The 25,168-nt window shown below is 35.3% G+C and overlaps 1 protein-coding gene across 6 annotated transcripts in view; it reads right to left on the reverse strand.

Annotated features, from left to right (window-relative positions):
* The window catches only part of ADK (adenosine kinase), a 516,864-nt gene that overhangs the window by 101,340 nt on the left and 390,356 nt on the right, over positions 1-25,168 (reverse strand). For all 6 annotated transcript variants that reach the window (XM_060643139.3, XM_060643144.3, XM_060643142.3 and 3 more), the window contains one exon: positions 6,643-6,678. In XM_060643139.3, the coding sequence (XP_060499122.1) occupies positions 6,643-6,678 (36 nt within the window). The remainder of the gene's footprint in view (positions 1-6,642; positions 6,679-25,168) is intronic.

A 25,168-nucleotide genomic window follows, 5' to 3' on the forward strand; every position in this document is an offset into this window, starting at 1 on the left:
TCAAGATTGAAATAAATTTCCCATATATAAAACACAAATCTTTACAGAATGGTTAAACTTTATTCTAATTGTATCCATGTCCACGGTTCATACAAAATCCTTCTGTCACTCTGGAATCACTGTCAGTAATACCAGATCTAAATTTCTTACTGTGCCTCGAAGAGCCACTGCTTTGGCTTCAATAGTTGAGCCCAATCTAGGATGGAAACTTTTCTTAAAACCTCAATTTTGTTTTCTCAAAGTTATATATTCCTAGTTCTGCAGCCCCCCCCACCTCCCCATAGATTCTTCTCTTTTATACTTGCGCTAGCATCTTAACAGAATTATGAAATTACAAGGACTTGAGAGTGTGACACACCTAGATCTGTGTACTTTGAGTAGGTAAATAAACCTCTGTGAGGCTGCACTTCCTCATCTATAAAACTAAGAAAATATTTATGCTAAAAGATGTTGGGAAGTGGGGTGCCTGGGTGGCTCAGACAGTTAAGTGTCCAATTCCTGGTTCCAGCTCATCTTGCAGTTTGTGGGTTCGAGTTCTGATATCTGTGCTGATACCATGCAGAGTGCTTGGGATTCTCTCTCTCTCCTTCTCTCTCTGTCTCTCCTTTGCTCTTTCTCTCTCAAAATAAATAAATAAACATTTTAAAAAAGAAAGAAATATGCTTAGAATTAGTGGGCAAAAATTTGAAGAGAATCAGGATATGTGCATAGTCTCAAAGTATTTCCCCTAAGATACTTATTACAAATTTTCATTAGTAGGTGAAACAAGATTTTTGTACAGTCCCCAAATATCATCAAGATGTTTATTAAATACAGTGATAAAATAGTAACTTTACAAAAAATAAGCTGACAAATACCACCTTAACCCAGTGACGAAAGTTAATGTCACCAACAATAAGTAAGACAAATAAGTAAGACAATGGGACATCACATATTCCTGATAATGATGCACTGAGAAGGGCAAATCACCTCTGTGGTATTTCTGGCAAAATTGCATACCCTCATCTTAATTAACAGAAAATATCAGAGAAACTCAAATTGAGGGATATTCTATAAAATGATTGACAAGTATTCTTCAAAAGGATCAAGATCATGAACAAGAAAAGAATGAGAAACTGTCACAGATAGGAAGAGACAAAGGAGACATGACAAATGCAATTTGTTTTCCTGGATTAGATTCTTGAACAGAGAAAAGAAATTAAGAAGAAACTGGTGAAATCAGAATAAGGACTGTAGTTCAGTTACCAGTATCACACTAATGTTAATTTTCTGGTTTTGATCAATATACCTTCACCTGTGTAAGATGTTACATTAGGGAAAGCTGAGTGTACTAGTTTTGCAAATTTTCTAAGTCTATAATTATTTCTAGAATTATTTCAAAATAAAAAGTTGAAAATAATTGTTGTGAGGATGAAAGAAGGTAAGTGAAAGAGCTTAATGCCATATTTAACAAGTGCTAAGTACTTAATAAATGTTCATTTCTTTCCTCTAATAACCATCTTTAATACTCTCCCAAACTCATATCCTGCGGTTGCCCCAAAATCTCTAGAAAGGACCTCAAGAGTTTTGAGTATTGGGAATTCAATTATAGTATCTAATAAGGGAGGAGAAAAAGGAAAAAGGGGGAAGAGTAGAAGAAAGCTCATACAATTTAGTTATGAGCCATGTATGTAGCTCTAAAGTGCTCATTAAATCTTAACTTCTATGGCAGTAGGTATTATTACTATATCCTCATTTTGTAGGTGAAGAAATTGAGTCATGGGGAAGTTAAGAAGCTTCTTAAGGTCATAAATATTCTAAGTGGTACAACCAGGGCTAGCACCTACAAAGCCTGACTCCAGAAATTATACCCTTAACCAAGATTCCATGCTCCACAGATTATACTGCTTCTTTGAATTCTGGCAATGTGTTTTCTGTTGTTATCACAAAATGATAGCATGTTCAATTGAAATCATTTTTCTGTCACATGCACAAGTCACTGATGATCCTGTATTTAAGTTTGCTATTTTTTTCCTCTTAATTATCCTGGCTTGTATTTTACCCTAGTGATTTTCAGTTTTTAACTTTCAAGACACTTTTCATTTTCTAAGGTCATTTGGAAATCTAATCTCCTCCTCCAATATGTTAGGATGTGAGAAAGAAAGAAGTGTAGTTTGTACAGTAAAGAGTACAAGACTTAAAGAGCTGGCTCTGGTTCTGGCTCCATTATATATTAGCTATGTGTGATCCTGCACAAATCATGTAACCTATTTTTACATCTGTTGAACTGATAGGGCAATACATGCCCCACTTAACCCCAAAAGGCTTGTGTGAATATTAAATGTATTAATTATATGTTGGAAAAGGTTTCATAAACTGTGAAGCATTTTATAAATGCTAAATTATGCTTTTATTGTCACTGGTGATCGCACACCTTAAATTTATCATTGTCTTCCAAATTAAAGAATATACCCTCTTCATTCCATTTTTAACAAGCTGATGATACACATGTTAATACTGTCACAATCTACCTACTCCTAGAGAATACCAATTGTGGGGTTCCCACAGTGCCTCACTTAACCATATCACATTCTTTTGTTTTCCAAATAGAAACTCCTATAATAATTATGGTGCTCACATGATGTGTCAGTGTCCAGTCTTATCTCCTACTACCTCTTTCTCCTCTCTTCATTCCAGGCACATTGGCCTTCTCTCAGCTCTTGGACTACACAGTACATTATGCTCCTTCTCCTTTGGGGGCCTGTGTACTCTTGTTCCCTCTGTTTGAAATTTGTTTCCCTGTTGTTTCTTTGTTTTGTTTTTTTTCTGTCAATGCTAGATATCCATATTTTTCAAGTTTTACTTTCCTCAGAGAGTCATTCTATGACTATCATATCTAAAATAAGAACCCCTCCCATGTTCTCCTTCACAGTATACTCTCTGGTCACTTCTATCTTGTGTTTAGGGTCTATCGGAGTGTTAGGCCCAGAGTTAGTGCTCAGTAACTATTTACTGAATGAATAAATGATTAAATGAAGATAATTAAAAGACTATCTTATCTCTTTCTGTTAATCTACTGTTTTAAAACTGTCCTCTTTGGGGCGCCTGGGTGGCTCAGTTGGTTAAGCGTCCGACTTCAGCTCAGGTCACGATCTCACAGTCCGTGAGTTCGAGCCCCGCATCGGGCTCTGGGCTGATGGCTCAGAGCCTGGAGCCTGCTTCCGATTCTGTGTCTCCCTCTGTCTCTGCCTCTCTCCTGTTCATGCTCTGTCTCTCTCTGTCTCAAAAATAAATAAATAACGTTAAAAAAAAATAAAAAAAAAAATATAACTGTCCTCTTTGAGGGCACCTGTTGGGATAAGCACTGGGTGTTGTATGGAACCCAATTTGACGATAAAATATATTTAATAAAAAAAAAAACTGTCCTCTTTGGGGACTTAGTCACCTAGAAAAACTGCATTGTACTCTCTTAGCCAGCAGGACCTAACTTAGTGTCTTATTTTCAGAAACTCTAGGTGATCATTCATTGTATCCTTTGCATTTGTGAGAAACACAAGAACCTCAGAAAAATTTTGGAGAATTCTTTGGGAATCAATACCTCCTGAATACTCTATGGACTTTCTACCCAATGCCGATCAATGGAATTTTCTGTGATGGTAGATATGATCTATATCTGTACTAATATGGCAGTCCCAAGCTACAAAGGCTATAGAGAGCACTTGAAATCTGTCTACTGAGATTTAGGAACTGAATTTTAAATTTTAGTTAATTTTAATTAATTTTGTGGCTAACAGATGCTGTATTGGATAGCACAATTCAAAACTTTCCTGTCTCAGTGGTATAAGATCATACAGTCATCAATGGTTAGATACAGATTACAAGCCTAGGATCCTCTGGATAGAGTCAGGGGCTGTAGGGAAGTTGGAAAAGGGAAAACAATTGCTTTGTTTTCTCTATGGTCAGAAGTAATGTATCTTAGAGATCTAAAATAAAACTAAAATTCATTGCTTGGAGTAAAACTGAATAAATGACTCAGCAGAGAAGGTATGTATTATTTTCATCATTTGGCACATAGTCTATTGCACAAAGGATGAAAATACAAAGAATATTATATTTAAGTTTTGGAGATATTTTCTTTATTTAATTTAAATCAATTTTCAATACTGCTTTTAAAAGGTTTAATAATGAAACATATTTTTAAGTATCTTATTTTTATTTGGGTTCTAAAAATATAAACCTTTAATTGGTTCAGTTCAAGATAAAGTAGATTTAAAAACACATTGCAGTCTGAACTGATTTCCCAGAATAATAAAAGGCCTCATGAAACTTTTTACCTCAAGAATTGTCATTTTAAATTCTTAGCAGGTCTGTCATTTGAATCAGGCACTATGCAATTTTCCATCATATATATATATATATATATATATATATATATATATCCTCTCTCTTTTGCTTTGTGCTTTGCCCAGCTCCAGTTTTTATCTCATTCTCCAGTGCCCTCCTAAGCTGCCTCTTCTTACTGAAAATTGCCCAATTCATTTTAAAGATTAAAGATTTTTTAAAAAAGAAAGATTATCTAAAATTTGCAGAGAAGCTAACCAGAATATCATAAACAATGCTACTGAAGATATTTCCTGACGAATAAATACTGGTTATTTTTAGAGGCTTTTGGACTGGTCTGTTAACAGACATATCACTAGTTGCAATATTCAGTGGCTTTGGGAACTGATTGGGATTTATAATAGAAATGATGGTAGAACAGCAGAGCCAGTAGAAAAAAAAATGCTCACCTTTCTTTTTAATCTTTTCATTTCTTTCCTCACTCGTGCCCCAGTTTAGAGGTAAAATTAAAGTTGAGAGGGATAAAATGCAGATTTTGTCTAGTTTGTCACAGTAGACCTGAGAGCACTGACACATTTCTATAGGTATTACACTTGATCTTAGCCAAAAGGCTGAGAAGCAATTCTATAGATATTAAAGTGTTAAGATAAAGTGATTTATTCTTTTTCGATTCTTTAAAAACACCAAACTTCAAACTTATGCTTTCTATTACTGTCTAATGGACTAAGGAAAATTTAATGACATTTTAAAATCACTGAATTCCTCTAGATAGGATTCCATATATGGGTTATATTTATTAACAAAAATATTCTACTCATGGCTCTTATATATTCTACAATGCTTGGAGTATTTTAGGAAACTCATGAAGGGACACATCAAGACATGGTGTGCTTTATCTAATCTAACATATTACTGTCAACATTACCAACAGAGCAGTTTTGCTATGTTAGAAGGTAGTAAGATATACTATTATAAACATCATCACTTGGTTTATATGCTGTAATCAATTATGGCAGATTTATGGGAAAAAGAAACAATTCTAGAATCAGTAAATAAGAATTAATGCAAAGGTTAATATGATGCCAGTTAGTAGAAAACAGAAAAAGTTAGTTTGCATAGGATCTAGTTTTTTCATAGAATACTTATACCACAAATTCAATGTCTTCCTCCAAGAAGAGGAAGCTTTATGTCTGGCTGTCAAGTCCTATGTATGACATGGATAACATGCATGTGTATTACTCTGTTGCTCGATAATGAATCTTCCTTTAGTACATTTAAATAACTGTTCCATCACAAATTCATACAACATTTTTCTCTGAACAGTCCAAAGTGAGATTACTGATACATCCAATCAATGCTCACAGGTTTTCTAGATGGTCAACAATACTGAGCATGTAAATAGTTTAATTTTTTAAAATTACTACCATGCAACATTCCAAGTTGCTGTACAGAACACAGCATTCTACATAGTTCTGGCTCAATACATAGGAGAGTCATAAAACTTATAACTCAGTTTATTAATTCTCTGTCAGTTAACCTGGGTTCAGATTAAAGTCAATGTTTTCTAATAATCAACTGGAAGATAGATATTATATAGATAAAAACATGGTGTTATCTGTCTTAATTTTGCCAACAACAACCACATGGAGTTTTGAATCTTGACAGCTAATACTTCTACTAGGAAAACAAAATTAGGACCTAGAAATTAAAACCAATTATTGATATTTGGTTTCAGAAAATTTATATACATTTATGCAAGAAAAAAAGAGAGAGAGAGTGAGAGAAGAAAAAAGATTAAAACAGGAAGTTTATATGAGTGGGATTTAAATTAATCAGTCCCTAACAACTGTTAAGTACAACCTTTGGAAATTAATTTGCATAATGATAATCTACATGTGGTAGGGGTGAAATTATTTAAATGACATTATATTTCACTATTTAGTCTTGCTCCACCACTGCTTTAGCAGTGAATCCTTATGAAATGTAATACAGCTAATGAGGTAGCTTTTTAACTGAACAAACTGACAGGCCCCATATCTGCAGAGGCAGCTTGAAACCGTGCCCAACCTCTTGGCTTCCCAAGAGGCTTTTCAAAATTCAATAAATAACATCTGTAGGCGATGTTGGGTGCAGACCTAGCAGAGTGCGTCATAACACTGTGCTGGCAGAACAAAGAAACCATGACGACTGCCAAGTTTCCATGGCAACTGCTGCGAGGCTCTGAGAGTATAATAGCACATCAATCACTGTCCAAAAGAACTTCATTATCAGCTAGAAAAAACCTTTAGGATCTGTTTAGTGTGCAATTGTGGGTTAACTCACCTCAAAGCCTTGCTCTCTAGCAAAAGTGGCAGCTTCCTGAAATAAAAAAAAAAAAGAACAGTTAATTATAAAGTGCTAGGTAATGAAGAAATAATCCATTTTGAAACTCATTCATACAGTCTTCTTTTTACACAATTATCTCAATATACCCACATAGTTCAATTTTTATTCTTACGCCAAAAAAGATTTCTTTTTCCCTTGGCATGACAAAAAAAAAAAAGGCAGCATAATGTCAACACACTTCACAAGTTGGAATAAAGAAGATGTAGTGCGTGTTTTTACTGTAGCTGTCACAGTGAGTTCAGGTGTTTTGACCCCAGCAAAGAAAGACAATCATTTGAAACCTAAGGAACATACTGGTGGTTGTGTTTTTAATTGAAACAATACCTTTCAGAAAGCTCTTCTGTAGAGAAGAATGTCTACTAATAAATGTATAGATTCATAAAATCATCTTTTTGCAATCCCTAATGAAATTTATTCAGGCAAGGATCATCAATAGATGCTAAATTCATTAGGTGAAAGGATGACAGGAAGCTGGGTGTTTCATGCAACCAAAATATCACAGATTATATGCTGGTCACGGGGAGCAAAGTATAACTTTATAATGAGAGGATCAAGCTGTCATCACTTTATCCCAGTGATCAATCCTATCAGTTTTTGCCATTAATAGTGGAATCACCAAATATTCTGTGCCTTCTGTTACGATGCAGTATAAAGGACACAGCATCACCTATAAAGTTTTCTGACCTCATTTGTGACATTAATTACTCAAAACTTTAATTCAATAACTAGCAGTCTACAGAAAATACAGAGGATAGGAGAACAAGTTAAATGATACAATGAGAAAGCAAATGGAAAAATCCATAAAGTAGGACATTCTATAAGACAAATAGCTTGGTCTCTTCAATAAATCAATCTTATGATAACCTGGGGAGGGGAAAAATGACCAAGAGCAATGTACAGACCTTAACTGAATCCTGTTTTGAACAAACCATCCAGGAAAGGCATTTTGGGGACAATTAGAGAAATTTGATAGTGAAACAGGATGGCGATAATGATAGGAATTATTAATTTGATAAGGTAAATGTCCTTAATTTTAGAGGTTTATTCTGAAGCATTTAGAAATAAAATGACATGATATGTGTAATTTACTTAATAATACTTTAAAAAATTAAAGTGAAGTAAAAATGGCAAAATGTTAACAATGATTAAATCTAGATGTATTCAGTATTTTTACTTTGTCTGTTTAAAAACTTTTATAGCAAACAGTCTACCTCCTCCCCAATTTCTCTTTTATATAGATGACAGGGTGACAGAAGTTGAACATTAAAAAAAATAGTTAAAAATTTTAAATTCACAATGTTTTTCTTGATTCCTGAATATCTTAAGGGCATAATCTGATGAACATTACTATAACCACTAATGCTCTTAAAACAGGCTATCAAATTACAAAAACACATCTGTGTAACCAAACCCTTTCTCTTTCTGTACTCTGCATATATTTTAATTTTAGGACTGATACAGAAAATAGAAGCAATATTACTTTTCAACTTAACTTCCCTCTTGAAAATGAAAAAAAAAACAAAAAAAAAAAACTGCAGACAACTGTCAAGAGCCTCTACATCTTAACTTACATTCCTCCAAAATTATCTTTGCCAAAAGATATTAATAGAAGGATGGGATTTGAGCCTGAGTAGTGAGCAGATCCAACTCAACTGAAGCGACTGCCGCACCAAACCATGTAAGGCAGAAAGTAAGTCAGTGTCTCTAGCACAAATCTGGGTACTATCTACATGTTAAGGCAAACACTGGGAAAAGAAGTATGTATGCACTCTTATGGTCCGAGGTACTAATGACATATAGATTTGAAGACCCATTTTGAGGGTTTGAAAAGGTTGAAATAGATGACTACAAGCTAAACACTTAAGTTAACAGAAAGTGATAGGCTGAAAGTACAATTCCTTAGGCTGTTCGCTAGGGAAGCATAAAGCTGATTGAGTTAGCCTTAGTGAGGTAGATTAAAAAAACTGAATTATGAACTTAACAATTGGTCCAAGCAAGCCTCTTTGACAATTTAGTTATAATAGTACTTATACACCACACAGTCGATAATATTTGCTGGCCTGTCAAGGAAAAGAAGTTTCAAATGATATCAACGTAATATTTTTCCAAGCTGTCCAATCCAAGAATTAACCAAGATAATTCTTTTATCAAAAAGACAACTGAAAGCTCTGCTACAACGACTCATTTATATAGATCTTCATCAGAGGCATGAAAGAAGCCCAGAGAACTATAAGACAAAATTAATATGAAGAATCTGTATGGGGGTGCTTAGGTAGCTCAGTCAGTTGTGCATTTGACTCTTGATTTCAGCTCAGGTCATGATCCCAGGGTCGTGGGATTGAGACCCACGTTGGGCTCTGTGCTGAGTGTGGAGCCTGCTTGAGATTCTCTCTCTCCCTCTGCTTTTCTCCTCAGCTCATGTGTGTGCGTGCTCTCTTTCTCTAAAATAATAATAAAAGGATCCGTATGACTAAAACTGCACTAAGGCATAAAACTCAAAATTCAACATATAGTAGTTAAATTGCTTTTTTAATGTCCAGTTTTGCTCACACAGATATAAGAAGAAATTAACTATGATCTGTTATGGTATAGTAGAACTAATTGCAAGAAGACACATATATAAATGTCAGATCATTATTCTTTAAAGAAACAAGGCCCTAGGACACTTCCACATCTGTAAACTATTCAAAGCGCCAACATATTCTGATTGAGGAAGGACATGCTGAAAAAAAGTCAACTCAATTTTTTATCTTAGCACCCCCTCATACAGGTTTGCAGAGCTGTGCCCTATCACTGAAAAGCTAAGCACTTGTTCTATGGCTTAAAAAGATCTTATCTCCTGACTTCCTCCCACCTTCTTTTGATCTTGAGCTGGTGCCCCCAGTCAGTCCATTAGAGAAGGCAGCTGGCTCACATCACTGCAGACTTTTCCCACAGCTAACCTCTGATTTGAAGGTGTTTGCAGATACAATGATGGAACAACATTTGTTTTTCCCTCCCAGCAAAACAAATAAAACAACACAGGGGAACAGTTTGACCCAATCAGAATTTAACCAGAATTTTAGTCCTCAGATTCACTGCATGGAAGGACAAAAAGAAAAGGCAGTAGGTCTGAAAGTAGGGAAGGAAAAAGGGGTATAGACAGTGGGCAGAAGAGTAAGGCAGGTTCCAAATATCAGGGTTAATTCCAAGTGAACTGATCACACTAAATTGAAAAGGACTTTTTAGTGTGTCTTTGCAGTGAAAGTGAGAAAAGAAAACAAGCATGTCCCCATCTGTGCTGCCCCAGGGCGCCACGCACTGAGTTTCACAAATCTAATGAAGCAGTCAGGTTAAAATCCAACCGCAGAGTGGATGTGACGTGTGGAGAACAGCTAGGGTTAGAATAGAGAAGCAGGGCGGTTCCTAATGCAGGTGATTATCCATGTGATAATCATTATATTTACAGGCTTTCCATTTTAGATCTGACATCAAAAATCACAAAGGAGGAGGGATTAAGGAAATAAACAACCGACAGAGGCTTTCCTACTCCCCTGAGAGTGTATGTAGCACTTTCATTCATGCATGACAAGCAACAAAAGCAAAACCAAACAGGCCAGGAAAGAGTATTTCTGAGAAGGCTGGATTTCACATTAACACTTCTTTCCATTTTGATAACTTTCACTATTATTCAGTTTCCCAGACAGGTCACATTTTCAGAATTAGTTCCCATTGTTGTCTATGCTCTAATACAGTATCATTTTTGGTTTACAATGAATGATACTCACATAATATGTCTTTTACAACAGCAAAGTCATTTTTTCCTTCCTGGAATTGAGTGTTGTGAGTAAAATGACATGTAATTAAAGTCTCAGGCTCTCATCTACACCACGTTATTTAGGATTTGCAGTAGGCTTGCTGCTTCATCGACCAGGCTAAAAGGGTGCTAGTCAAACAGCAACCAAATATGTAGGTTTTGAGGTTTAAGAAAAAAAGAGGCTGAAATTCAAGGTTAATGAAAACTATGGAATACTTACTTTATGAGCTATTAAAAAGGATTAGCAAGCCACTATTAAAAAGCACAATCCTCAGATTATACAGGAAAGGAAGAAGAAACTCAAGAGCATGTTTGTGTGTATCAAAGAGTTATTTCCTTTTTATTCAATTGAGGAAAAAAACTGTTTTCTTTATAGTTTGATAACACCCCAGTTTTAATTTATAAAGTAGAATGACCTGTAATCAATATTAAATTAAAATGGTAACTTGTCCATATTCTTATTTCAATTATGGTTATTGAAGTTATTGGTTACTAGCTATATAGGAAATGCAAATGATTTCTGCATATTGACCTTGTATCCTCTGATTTGTGAAATTTACTTCTTTGTTGTAAGAACTATTGTTTTGCTTCTATAAAGAAAGGTAATTTTCATTAAAAATTTTTTAAAAAATGTTTATTTTTGAAGGAGAGAGAGAGAGAAAGAGAGAGAGAGTTATTGGGGGAGGGGCAGAGAGAGAGGGAGACCCAGAATATGGGGCAGGTTCCAGGCTCTGAGCTGTCAGCACAGAGCTGGACGCAGGACTCGAACTCACAAACCGCAAGATCATGACCTGAGCCGAAGTCAGACGCTCAACCGACTGAGCCACCCAGGTGCCCCAAGAAAGGTAATTTTCTACATTCTTATTAAACATACCACAAAGTTATTTTGAGAAGTGGGCAAAGACCTTTAAAAACAAAATTCACCTCTCTTTTCTCCAGGGTGATCTGAAGGGTATGACTACCACCCCCACCAGAGTTCATAACCCTTGCCCTCACACTTCCTGCTCTGCACTTGAAGGCTGCAAACCCAGTTAGAACTATTAACTGCTTGCTAATGTTACCACTCTATTTTTGATCTCGGATATGAGGGGTCGTGGTATAGGCTGAAACTTCATGGAATGAAACAAAAAGGAAGAATATCAAACTCAGGACCAAAGAAAGGTAATTTCTCACTATCCACAGAAAGCTGCTTATCCATCCAAAACAAACTACTTTGTTGCTCCAGTGCAAGGAGGAAGAAGAAAATTCACTGAAGCGTTCCCCCATGGTCCTCACTCAAGTCACAGGAGTCTAGAGCTTTTAGAAAAGCCAAGGGTGAATGGAGCCACCAAACCAGTTGTTGTTTTTACTTTGTTCATCTCTCCATTCAATAAGTATTTACTGCCTATATATAGTTTTATAATGTTTATTTGAGCGAGAGAGTGCTCACATGTGTGTAAGTGGTGAAAGGGCAGAAAGAAAGGAGAGAGGTGAAAGGGCAGAAAGAAGGAGAGAGAAAGAATCCTAAGCAGGCTCCACACTGTGTCAGTACAGAGCCCGACACAGGTCTTGATCTTACAAACCATGAGATCATGACCTGAGCTGAAATCCAGAGTCAAACGCTTAACTGACTGAACCACCCAGGCGCCCTGTCCTCCCATGTGTACTTTCAGACTAACAGATACTATTAACCTAGAGATGTATCACTGCTATAGCTGTTGCAAACCTTAGATGGTATTGGACTTGGACTCAATAATATTTGAAACAATACTGTGAATCTTAAATGCTATGGTGTAGAGAGTCTAAGAATGTTATATATTTTTCTCTGTATATAAAAAATTCACATATTTATGTATACATTTAGATGCATAATGTTCTTTTTGAATGGCTTTAAGTGCAAGGTAGTACTGGTCAGGAAGCAGTTACAGCTAAATGGAAAGAGTACAGGGCTTAGAATCATAAGACCTACACTAAGGGTGCAATTTTATAGTTCATTTGCTATGTAATTTTGAGCAAGACACTCAGTGTATCAGTTTATATCAATAAAATTGATGCCAATAATACCTGTTTCATTAGACTGTTGCTAGGAATCAATGGAATATTTAATGTGAAATTAAAATCATTTTGCCTATTGAATTCAGGTTCTTAATTAGATCTTAGGATAGTTTAAACAAGTTCCAGAGCCTCCAGAGGACATTCAATGATTTGTCCTATCTGTGGATCATATGTGTAGTGGACAGCCTCCAAACTGGCTTCCAATGATCCTTGACTGCTGGTATTCAAATTTTTGTATAATTCTCTCTCCTTGAGTGTGTGCTGAACCTAGTGATTTGCTTCTAAAAATATATGACAAAAGTGAAGGGATGCCTTGTTTATTCTCTTGCTCACATGCTCTCAGCTCCTGCCCTAGAGGAAAGCTGCCATGTTACAAGTACACTTATGGAGAGGCCCATGGCTAACAACTGGTGAGGATCTGAGGTTTGGCAACAGATATATGAGTGATTTTGCAAGGAGATTCTCCCCCAGTAGTAATATGATTACAGCCATGGCTGACATCTTGATTACAGCCTTTTGAGAGACTCTGAGTTAGAGGCATCACGTTAAGCTGTGTCTGGAATCCTTATCCACATTTTATATATGAGAATCCTAAGCCTTAGGTTATGTAACATGGCCCAATTAAGATATTTTCTCACTCAGATTATGTTAATCTTTAGAAAAATCCTCACAAAAATCAAATCAAATTAAGTGTGGTCAACAGGTCAATCACAGGGTGAGCAAATTATGGAAAGATAATTTAGATACATGCTATCTAAATGGTTTTGTTTAACTGATTATGGTTAACCATTTCTTCAATACAGATAAACTGGGATATATTATCTTTTGCATAAAATTTGTTTTTGGCATCTAGCTTCAATTTAAAATGTCTTTCATTATTTGGAAGTAATGATTACCTTACTGAGAATAGAGTAAGATATTTAAGTAGTGCCAGAATCCTCAGATGAGAAAAATATTATTGAGCCAAAGTCTAATACCATTATAAGGTCTGCGGCAGCTATAGCAGTGATATACTTCTAAGTCATACTGATATTTAATGATAAAGAACTAACTGCTGTTTATTTCCTTTCATACAATACATCATAAACTTATGTTGCTTAAGCTTCTAAATATTTCCTCATGCTGTCCTTCAGACTAAGAATTTCTTTATGCTATTTAAAAAGATCACTTATATAGTTTTTATGACACTGTATTAGTATTATTTTTAATATTATATTAGTTCTTATGAGGAAATTTTTTTTAACTTTGTCTATTTTGAAAGGGAGAGAGGGAGGGTGAGCATGAGCAGAGCGGGGCAGAGAGAGAAGATCCTAAGCAGGTTCTGTGCTGTCAGTGCAGAGCCTGATGCTGTGGGGCTCAAACTCACAAACTGTGAGTGACCTGAGCCAAAATCAAGAGTTGGATGCTTAACTGACTGAGCCACCCAGGTGTCCCTGAGGAAAAGCTTTAATTTGAAAATAAAGTGAAGGAAGGGTAGAGAAAAATCATTAGGTAAAATATGTGCCTGGAAACTGCTTTTTAAAATAGATTTTATTCAGAAAAAATATCTGTACTGGCTTTTCCAAGGAGTATAACACATAACTTTTTGGGGACTTTCAACCTGTGCTCTGACATTTATTACCATATGCTTCCTGTCTGCAGAATGCTGAATAGAAATATTATTTAATGTTTATTGAGTGCCAAAAACTCAGTGGGGCAAAGTATAAGCTATAAAGATATTTGTGGCCCCTATCCAATAGGTTTATAATAAAAGTTACATAGACAGTATATAAATTAGACCTCAATAAACTGGACTGAAAAAAACATTAGGCAGAGAAAACACAAGCCAAAATATTAGGTTTAGCTTAGGACATATCTAATCCTTTCACAAAAGTGATTTATTAGCTAATGAATCTATTATAGCAAGGAGAGTTGTTCATTCCCACCTTTGAGCATATTTAATGGTGGTAACTAAAAGAAAACAAAGTTAGGAAAAGTATTTCAACAAAATTTGACTGATTAGCTATGTGGGCTAACTTCTAGAATAACCTGAGGTTTTCAGTTAGTGAAGAAAGAGGAGAGATGGTAGCATAAGAAAATTCTCAGACCAGTGCATCTTATTAGGTATTTTATTTCATTTTTAATGAGATAACATATGCTTGGCACAAAGGAAACACTCAACAAATGTCTATTATTTTCCTTATCTCATTTGATCCTCATAAAAATCCCATAAAATAGGTTTCTCATTTCACAGATGAGTATCTGAAGGTTCAAAGAGATTAAAGTATGACCAAGAGCACATAGCAGTAATTGATATAGGTAGCATTTGGACCTGAGTCTTCCTAAATGGTTTGTGCTGGTCTCCTACTGATAAACTTTCAGTTTTTATGTCTGAAAAATCTTTGTTTCATTTTCGGGTGTTTTGAAAGATACTTTTGCTGGGTATAGAATTCTAGATTGATGATTTTTTTTTTTCTTTCAGTGCTCTATGGACTAGCTTGCATTGTTTCAGATGCTAAGACTGCTGTCATTCTAATCTTTGTTCCTCTGTATATAATGTGGCTTTAAAAAAAAAAACCTGGCTGCTTTCAAGATTTTTATCACTGATTTTATGCATTTTCATTATGATGCTTCTTGGTTTGTTTTTTTCCCCTTGTTTCTTCTACTAGTGATTTGTTGAGCTTCTTGGATTTGTGGGTTTATAGTTTTCATCAGATTTGGAACATTTCCAACCATTATGATTTCAAATATTTTCCATTTCCTCTCCTCTTCCCCAGTACTCCAAGTATGTATGTTAGATCACCTGACATTGTCCCAAAGCTCACTGATGCACGGTTTATTGTTTTTCAAAGTCTATTTTTTTCTCTCAGTGTTTAATTTTGAATAGCCTCTGCTGCTGTGTCTTAAAGATCACTAATTCTTATTTTTTCTTCTGCAATGTCTATTCTCATCCAGTACATTTTTCCTCTCTAGAAGTTCAATCTTTTTTATATTTTTTATATCTCTTCTTAACAGGCTTAAGCTTTCCTCTACCTTCTTGAAATACAGAATATATTTAGAAATGTTAATCCTTGTCAAATAATTCTAACATCTGTGCCATTTCTAAATCCATTTCTACTGACTGATTTTTTTCCCCCTCTTTTTTGGGTTGTATTTTCCTGCATCTTTGCATGCTCAATAATTTTGACTGGATGCCAGATATTATGAATTGTATGTTTTAGGTGCTGGATTTTTTTGTATTACTTTACACATTTTTGAGGTTTATTCTGAAATTCAGTTAGGTTACTAGGAAACATTTTGATCTTTTCTAGGCTTATTTTTAAGCTTTGGTAGGTGAAATAAGAGCAGCCTTTAATCTAGAGCAAATATGGAATCCTACTGATGTAATTATCTTTTTGAGTACTAAATAAAAAAGCCTTTTTATTATACGTTTCTCCACTCTGGCTATTGGGGACATAAACTACTATCAACCTGTGTGAAGTTGGGGAATGTTGTGTTTGCGTCTTTACAATAGTTTCATCCTTTACCTTGAATACTTTCCTCATACACATATGCTGGTCAGTATTGAAAAGCTGAAGACTCCAGGGAACCCCCTGCAGATATTTAGTATGTGCACTTTGTCTCTGTGCAACTCTTTCTTCTCTGGTACTCCCTCTTGTAAAGTCTACCTATCTTGGCCTTCTTCAGTTCTTAACTCTGTTTCAGTTAATGAAAGGGGTCTGGGACTCCCCTTCCTACAATGTAGACTGGAAACTTTGTTTAAACAGAGTGCTATGGCAATTGCAGGGATTCTCTCATTTGTTCATCTTCTCTCAGGGATCACCATCCTGTACTGCCTGTTGTTTAATGCCTGGAGACTACTGTTTTATATATTTTCTCTGGTTTTATATTGTTTAAGGAGGGAAGATAAATCTGGTCTCTTTTACTTCATTACTTCCAGCAGAAGTTCAATGTGGGTCCATCATGAAGTACAGATCCTAAAATATCCTGGCACGTTCAACAATTCTGTAGTTCCCTATTTATTGGTTAAAAACATTTATGATCAAGCCAAAGACAAAACAGATTGATCATTTATCTTAAGCATATCATACACTGCTTTTTACATTTTATTATACAATGGATACAGTTCCTATTCCTGTAGCTGATGCACTAAATCATAAACACTCTATCAATAATTACATTTGAAACCCTATGAAGAATAACTCTAATTAGTTCTAAACCCTTTTTTACTTTGCATATCCTATATACTTGTCATTTTCTTGCTTTTTGTCCTACCAACTAGAAACCTCCAGATAAGTAGTAACACCTTTCCTTTTTAGATAAAAAATTTTCCCTGGGCATCTCTTTCAACCAACAGAGGGCTCTACTACAATGTATGATCAATACATTATGCCCAGGGTCAGTGGCTTGCAAGACAAATTTAGCCCACTGCCTGTTTTTATAAATAAAGTTTAACTGGAACATAGCAATGCTCATTCATTTACATATTGCGTATCGTTGCTCATGTTACCACAGCAGAGTTAACTAGCTCAACAGAGATTATACTAACTGTACTTGTACAGAAAAAGTTTGCCAACCCCTGAAGTATGATATTAGTAGGATATTTATAAATTTTAAAACAGATTGTTTTCTGAAGCCCTTATGGAGAGCAGGCTCCAGCCTGTTAGCCTTAAGATAGGTAAAATGTGTATCTTTTGACAGATCTTATTTCTTTCATTCACTGGAGCATACACACATACACACACACACAAATAAAAAAAAAAAATCTAAAAACCAAATCACTTATATTAAAAAAAAAAGACAGTAAAGATAAATAACCAATTCTTATGAATTTAGATCCATTTGTATGCAGGACAACCAGAAAGGCATTATGGACCACTGCTAAGCATTAGAGAAAGGGAAGATCTCAGATGGAGAGAGATTCTTATTAACTACCTAATGATTCCTTTTTCTCAGTTCAAAGGTACACCAATGTCCTTTATATTTTCCATATTCATGCATGATCCTTCCCAAGTTGTCAATGTGTGATACTACTGCCAATATGAAGCCTGCCCCTTAGGGCCACTCTAATGACCCTATTCTAGCCTGGAAGTTTTACAAAATTAACTTTTAAAAAATAAGATAAAAATAAAATGAAAACTGTATATAAAATTCAGAGATGGACAAGAGCACAACTCTACCTGTGAGCAAAGGGAGAAGGGTAAGGTGTGAAATATGGCAGAGGAAAGTGGATGTTACAGAGATCACCAATTTCTAGCTGTTTTGACTTTTAACTTCAGACCTTTCACAAAAGCTCCCCTATTCTTTAGATCTCTTGGTCTTCTGAGGGAGAAGAGGAAATAGAATTGGAAATCCCAGTAATATTCAGTCTAAAATATTACTGTACTAAATAAAGAAAAGAATTTATAGGACATTGTGATTTAATAACATAACAAAATGTAGTAAAAACAGAAAAGCATCTAGTCTCCTATCTCTAGTAGAAAAAAACCCAAACAATAAAAAGGTAATTTCTCCCCAGGTGTGAATTTTAACCTATAGATATGTATATAACACATCACATTCAAATATCACCAATAACCTGTATTATTTCCTTCCTTCTTACTAGCTGGTTAATAATAATTATGTACAGAGTGTATTGTAATGCTGCTTTTATTTTTTTAAGTTTATTTATTTATATTTATTAAAAAAATTTTTTAACGTTTATTTTTGAGAGAGACAGAGACAGAGACAGAGTGTGAGCTGGGGAAGGGCAGAGAGACAGGGAGACACAGAATCTGAAGTAGGCTTCAAGTTCTGAGCTATGAGCACAGGGCCCGACGCAGGACTCAAACTCACGAACTGGGAGATCATGACCTGAGCCGAAGTTGGCCACTTAACCAACTGAGCCACCCAGGTGCCCCTATTTATTTATTTTTAGAGAGAGAGCATGTGTGAGTGAGCAGGGGAGGGGCAGAGACAGAGGAAGAGAGAGAATCCCAAGCAGGCTCCACACTGTCAGCATAGAGCCTGACATGGCATTTGATCAAAAGCCTGAACTGGCTGAGCCACCCAGGTGCTCCTATAATGCTTTTAGAAACAAGTCTCATTATAGAAACAAACTTAAAATTTTCACAATGGCCAGTGGGAAGTAGCAAGAATAGCCATGAAAGTAATGATCAACACAGGTCTCTTCAGGCAAAAAACAAAACTACAAAGAAGTCAAAGAAAAAAAATCCGATATGCATGATAAAGAAATTAGCTCAATAAATTATATTAAAAAAAAAAAAAAGAAATTAGCCAAATGAACAAGTCAGGCTATTAAAAAAATAACAGAAAAATAGTAGAAAACACCCAACAGAGCATGTAGTAGGGTACTCAATAAATGTTAGATGGAAAGTGTGATTTCACCTACCCTTGCTGTATGAAGAAGAAACAGGTTTGAAAAGATACTATTTCTGAGAAGTTCATATTGCATTTGACAATGAAATGGGAGCCAGGGAGCCAATCATTTTAGTCTAAAAACTAGAATTAAAGAAATGTCTATCTTTCTACCTCACAAACCTTGAATCAGAATCGGATTGAACACATTATCCAATCCTAGTGCTTACCTGTGGAGTTTTGGAGTCTCCATGACAAAGGATGAATTTTCATTAGATATCAACAGCACATTGGTAACCGAAGGTAATACAGCAGAGAGCTAGTAGCAAAAATACTGGCATTTTTATTCTACTGAACAGTATAATGTGACTGGGCTAACAGATGGGATTTCGTTAACAGCAATTTTGACTTATTGTACATTGTATTACAAGTTGGAGTCTACCTACATCCATCTCAGAGAGTGTGTTCTCACCAATCTTAGCCTTTCCTCTTGACTTTTTTGAATAGGACTTAATTGCTTTTCTTGAGGGAAGAAGGATTTCTGCATAGTATAAAATTTAGGAATAATTATTTTAAGAAATAAAATGAGTACTCATTTCCTTCTATTCTTTTAGAGGTTTAGTTTCAATCTCTCTCCAAATTTCTTTGCATCGTAAATTACTCTTCATTTCTTGAGTAAATATTTTCCCTCCTTTGGGCCTTTGGGCAATTTCCCCCAAAGTTGTACATTCAACTCCCTGTACATTCAAGCTCCTTTGTTTGGATTTCCCAATTCCAATGGATAATTTAATAAGTGAGACTTAACTGATACTTTGAGTTTGAATGTTCTCACCTCTCCTAGAAACTCCCCTCCCTACTTTTGTGTTGAGTATCTTCTTTCCCCCTCTCTCCCACTTTTCTGTTGCTTAGCTTCTTTCTCATTTGTTAAATTCTCTAATGACAGTCTTTCTCTAGAATTCAGTTTCCAATTTTCTGATCTGTTTTCTCTTTACATTTTTTGGGGGGTAGTTTCCTATACTCCTTTTATTTGATATCATCACCAGATATCCTGCCTCACTTCCAGAGTCCCTTTGACACTTTCCCTTTGCATCAGACAGCTTCCAAGTTCTGCCAAGTACCTTTTATAAACATGAGGCCTGTAATATCTGTAACCTTGTTCCCATTCCTACCAACACAACCCTAGGTCAGGCCTGTACTACCTATTGCCTATATAGTCACCTAACCAGTCTTTGGTAACAATCACACTCAGCTTGAATCCATCCTTGCACGTGACCATTAGAGTCACCTTCCTAAATATCAACTTCGATTAGTCTTTGCTCAAAAAACTACCTACTGCTTCTTGATAAAAGTCCTAGTTCCATAGCCTGACTTTCAAAGGTCCTCCATAAAGTGCCTCTACTTTTCCTTTCTAGCCTGATCTTTTACTATTCCCTTATACATGTACCAGATGCCACTCAAACTAGAATACTTGCTATTCTCTGAACATGCCCCAGGCTCTTTTGCCTTCATGCTACCTTGCACATGTAGGCACTAAATGAATTAGAATACCCTTCAACCACCCTTGTCAAAATCTTACTAATCCCTCCAGGGTTAGTTCAGCCATCTTCTGCTTAATGGAAGCCTTCTTGAATTGTTCATGGTCTCTCTTTTCCCTATCTCCAGAAGTGGCTTTGTGCATTGCAGAAGAGTTTTGCTCAATTTATAAAGGTTTCCCTTATGACAACTATGTGCAGACTGGAAACACAGTTTATTTGTACAGACAGTTTATCTCTCCTACTAGATTATAAATTCTTAGTGCAGAAACTCTTTCTCACTTTGTATCCTCAAAGCATCTAACATATTCCTCTGCACAGAATAGATTATAAATCCTTGTTGATTTACCAAATGATAAAGACAAAGCACTTGCCAACATTAAGCAAAGAAGAAATACTTCCTTGGGAGATTTATATTGACTTGATTTCTTGCGGTTTATACTTTATTTTTTGGATCAGAGTTCACTGACTTAGTGCTGTGTATATGCCTCTATTACGCTATTTCTTGCATTGCATTATAATTTATTTACGTGGCCTATTTTCTTCCCTAGTTTATGAACTTCTTGAGACCTGGTTTTTATATCTTATCCTAGAACTGTGCCTCATACATAAATGTGCACTGAATGCGTTAAACTGATTAAAAGAATGTTATTAAAAAAGGCAAAAGATCCTTGTACCCATCTGTATTGAGATTTTCAAGAATGAGATCTAAGATTTGTCTAAATATTTAATAAACTGCTGGTCTGTGTTCTGTGAGAGTATTTATGCAATCTATACCTTGGCCAAATCTGCAGCTGTCCTGCCCTGGAAAGTTACCATAAAAGATATTGGCATTTGCCTCATTTCCAAATATTACACAAATAATCAGGGTGATAGTTTTTCCTATAAGAATATTTTATTCTGAATTGTAAAATTATATTTTCAAGGATATAGCGTCCAGACATCACTGGCAGAAACTGGGTATCAAAGAATACAATATAAGAATAAGTGCCAAAATATTTACGATAGAAGTAGCAAGAATAGCAAAAAACAAACCAACAGATTAACTAAACAAAAACCACAAAACACCTTACATACAGATTAAATAACAGGGGTAAAGAGTAAACCGAATTCAGTTTGAGTACTTGGTAAGTTACCAACTAAGCAATTTTATGACAAGCAACTATTTTGCTTTGCTGACATGCAAGATAAATTAAAAGATTTATAGCATGTGGGATAAAAACAGAAGTCTAAATGAACTTATAACCAGCAATAAGTCACTGGTTGAAGTGAATGGTACCCTTCACAACTTTAAAATGAAGCCTTTTTTTCCCTCTAGCAAATAAATGCTAATACACACCCAGTGTAATCTATGTCATTTTTTTTTCACTGCCAATGCACGTATCATTATAGACACTACCACATGTGTAGCTCAAGACCCACTGCTAAATTTTCTTATTTCAAAAGAAAATATTATATATAAGAAGTTGATCTTATGTCAAGTATTTCAATAATGAGATCTGATTCAGAGTGAACCCCTTGGAAATAGAAGCCAGGAGCAATGATAACAATCCTAAAAACCTTGGGGTGAAAGGAATGATGTGAATTACATCTCTACTTAACATGCACTGCACCCCACAAACAAGGAAAGTCAATTCTTGACTAGCTAGAGTAGATTAGAGATGGTTTAGACACAACAGGGGCCGGAGATGTATTCACCAACCCAGTAGAGCTTGGTAATTAGTCAGTATTGGATTAGCAGTAGCAGAGGTGAAGGCAAGGAGCCTGGATTTAGGAATGGACTGCTGTGGGGAGGGCACTTTGTCTTCCAACTCTACTTCAATCAGAATAAGTCACTATAACTTTACCATGGACAATCAACTCTTGGCAGTGGTTTTGTTATTATAGAGATTTTCAATTATCAGTAACTTTTCTTTCTGCTCTGCTACTTTCACATTAGCCCTCATCACTAATCAACAGGTGATGGTAATTTACTTTCTTATTTTGAAAGGATGGCGAGGAAAGTGAAGGGTCAAGAAAGCAATGGCACATTCTTGAGAAGAAAGCTATATAAATTGTGTATATGAAAAAATGCCAACAGTGTCAAGGTCTATCCAAGGTTTTTCAAAAGCATCCTAAATTATTGAGTGTGTTATCAGGTGCAACATCTAAAAATGGCATAATTTTCTGTGTACTTGTTTAAAAAAATATGCACTTTCATTAGTAGCCCCAAAGTAAAAAATATACATTGTATAATCTACAGGTACTGACTAAATTGAAAGATTTGGTAACCGTAATAGGTTCAGAGCAGGCATTTAATAGATCTAGTTGAATTCTAATGATTCCATGTAACTACTGTGATAATGTTACTCAGATACCATTGAGTGCTAGATAGGCATGGTAGTTGTAGGGCATCTCTTGGTTGTGATGGTCTGGGCAGATTTTTTATTATCTGTTGTAGGAATAAAAGGTAATAACTATCTTCCATCTGCTTCAAGAATTTTAGCAACCAAAGAACATATTAGATATCACTTATTTCCATAGTTATATGGCATTCTGCTAAACTCATCTGATTAACCAAAAATAAGAATAATTAAAACAAAATTTTAAAGTAAACCTTATCCCCAATGTGGGGCTTGAACTCACAACCCCAAGATCAAGCATGCTCTACCAACTGAGCAGCCAGGTGTCCCAGAATTTGATATAAATCTAGAAAGATAGGTAAAAATTTAGGTGAAGATATAATAAGAAAGGACACAGAGGTATGGACAATGAAATGTGTATCCTGAAAATAGCACATGGTTCAATTTGGCTGGATCATAAGGGATGAGTAGAGAAGCAGAAAGCACTAAGATTTGAAAGGTAGAGTTAGTCTTTAATGAGTTAGGACAGTGGATTTAGTTCATTTAACTATGTGGTAGGTAGATGGAGAAGGTGAGAGATATTAAGGTTTTTGAGCAAGTAGGTGGCATAATTAGAACTGCATTTTAAAAGACTAGCTTACCTAGTAGCATTATGCAGACTGGATATAAAAGGGAAGACAAATGAAGATTCTTAGATGGCAAATCAGAAAACAGATGATAAATACAAAATATTTTAACTCAAAGAATAAAGTATAGAAACGACAAGTTCTAAGGTACACACAATATAATGAATTTTAGGTGAACAATCAGCTTGCTTTCCATGCTCATGAAACAATGGTATAAAAATGGTCCTAGACTTGGAATCAAGAAACTTGTATTCTGACTCGTACTTTGCCTCTTACTTTACCTATCATGTGACTTTGGGCAAGACACAAACTCTCTTTCTCAGATTCCTCATCTCAAAAATGAGAGGTTTCTAACCCTTTCCTGAAGTCCTTCTAATTATAAAATTCAGTGACCATAAAAATGATTTTTTGGAAGGTCCCTAACAACCACAGACAGTCTCCTATTAGGGAAGGTTTCATAAACAAAAAACCCAGTGACTTTAACAAGAAATGACTAGCCTAAATCAGTGAGTAGATTTAAATATCTATCATTTCTACGGCTGATGTCTTTTGGTAAAAGGTAAAGTAACTTTTTAGAAGACAGGAAAAGATGTATTCCTTCTTTAAAAGCCAAAATTCAAGAAACCTTTTGCCTTATTCATGGATACTTAAACCCTTGCCAAGAAAAACAAATTGTAAAACATAGAGCCTGGAAAATGTGAATCATCACTGGTGTTAAAACCCACATTTAATAATTATGTTGCAGTTTCAAACTACTGTTGAATCCCATTAGGTTTTTAAACAAATTCAATAAGTATTTATGATTTTATAAATGGCATTTAAGTGTATTCAGAAGTAGAAACAAGAACCATCTGATAGACAAATGATTGTGGTTAAAATGAAAAGGAGAAAATGAAGACATAAGGAGGCCAGAAGGTGAAAGAGAGGAAGGAAACAGAAATACACTGAAAGTGAATGAAAGTAATGATTCCATGGCTAAAGTTAGGCAAATGCTTATAAATTTATCTTTTATGTTATGCATTTTCTTACTTGTTGGGATTCTGAATTAATACTACAATAAAAAATGAGGCACCTGTCATTTAAGAAGCAGAAATTATTTCAGCAGAACTTTGTGCCAAGTTCTTAAGGATTTTCAGAACATATGGAAATATGTACCACATGACTGAAAATAACAATTTGGCCTTTATTCCACATCCAATTTGGATTTTATTTAACTGTCTTCTAAAATTTTGATCCCATCTTAGTTTTATCATATTCATTGATTTGAAAACTAGAACGGCAAGTGGGTTCTTACACTATTGTTCCTCTTACTAAAAGCAAGGTTTATGTTTTATTTTTGATATGACCACTTGTTTAAAAAATTCCCAGCAGTACAGGCAGCAATCTTGAATTGTTAAAGTCTTTAACTCTTTTAATTCAGTTGTTAGGGAATAGTTATGCAAATATTGTTTCATCAACTCAACAAGCACGTGTTAAGGTACAGTAATTTTCCTGGAGCATGATTGGGGAGAGGATGAATTCTAAGACCTGTGACTTGACTTTCCAGGCTCTAACTCCCCCTTTCTTAATCCTTTTACTTTCACCCAACCTTCAGGCTTCCAGGGCTTTAAAACCGTATTTTAAATAATTTAGGGCCCCAAAAGGTCTATATACCTTTTTTCTCCATGCTACTAAGAAGATTTCTTCGGGCGCTCAAGGGCAGAATAGGAAAGGAAGAGTAAAATGTCAGTCTTGAAGGGCCAACAGAAAATACCCAACATAGGAAGTTAGATCTAAGCTACTACAGCTACCAGCTTT

The sequence above is a fragment of the Panthera onca genome, chromosome D2, assembly GCF_046562875.1.
Source record: "Panthera onca isolate mPanOnc1 chromosome D2, mPanOnc1 haplotype 2, whole genome shotgun sequence".
Lineage (NCBI taxonomy): Eukaryota > Metazoa > Chordata > Mammalia > Carnivora > Felidae > Panthera > Panthera onca.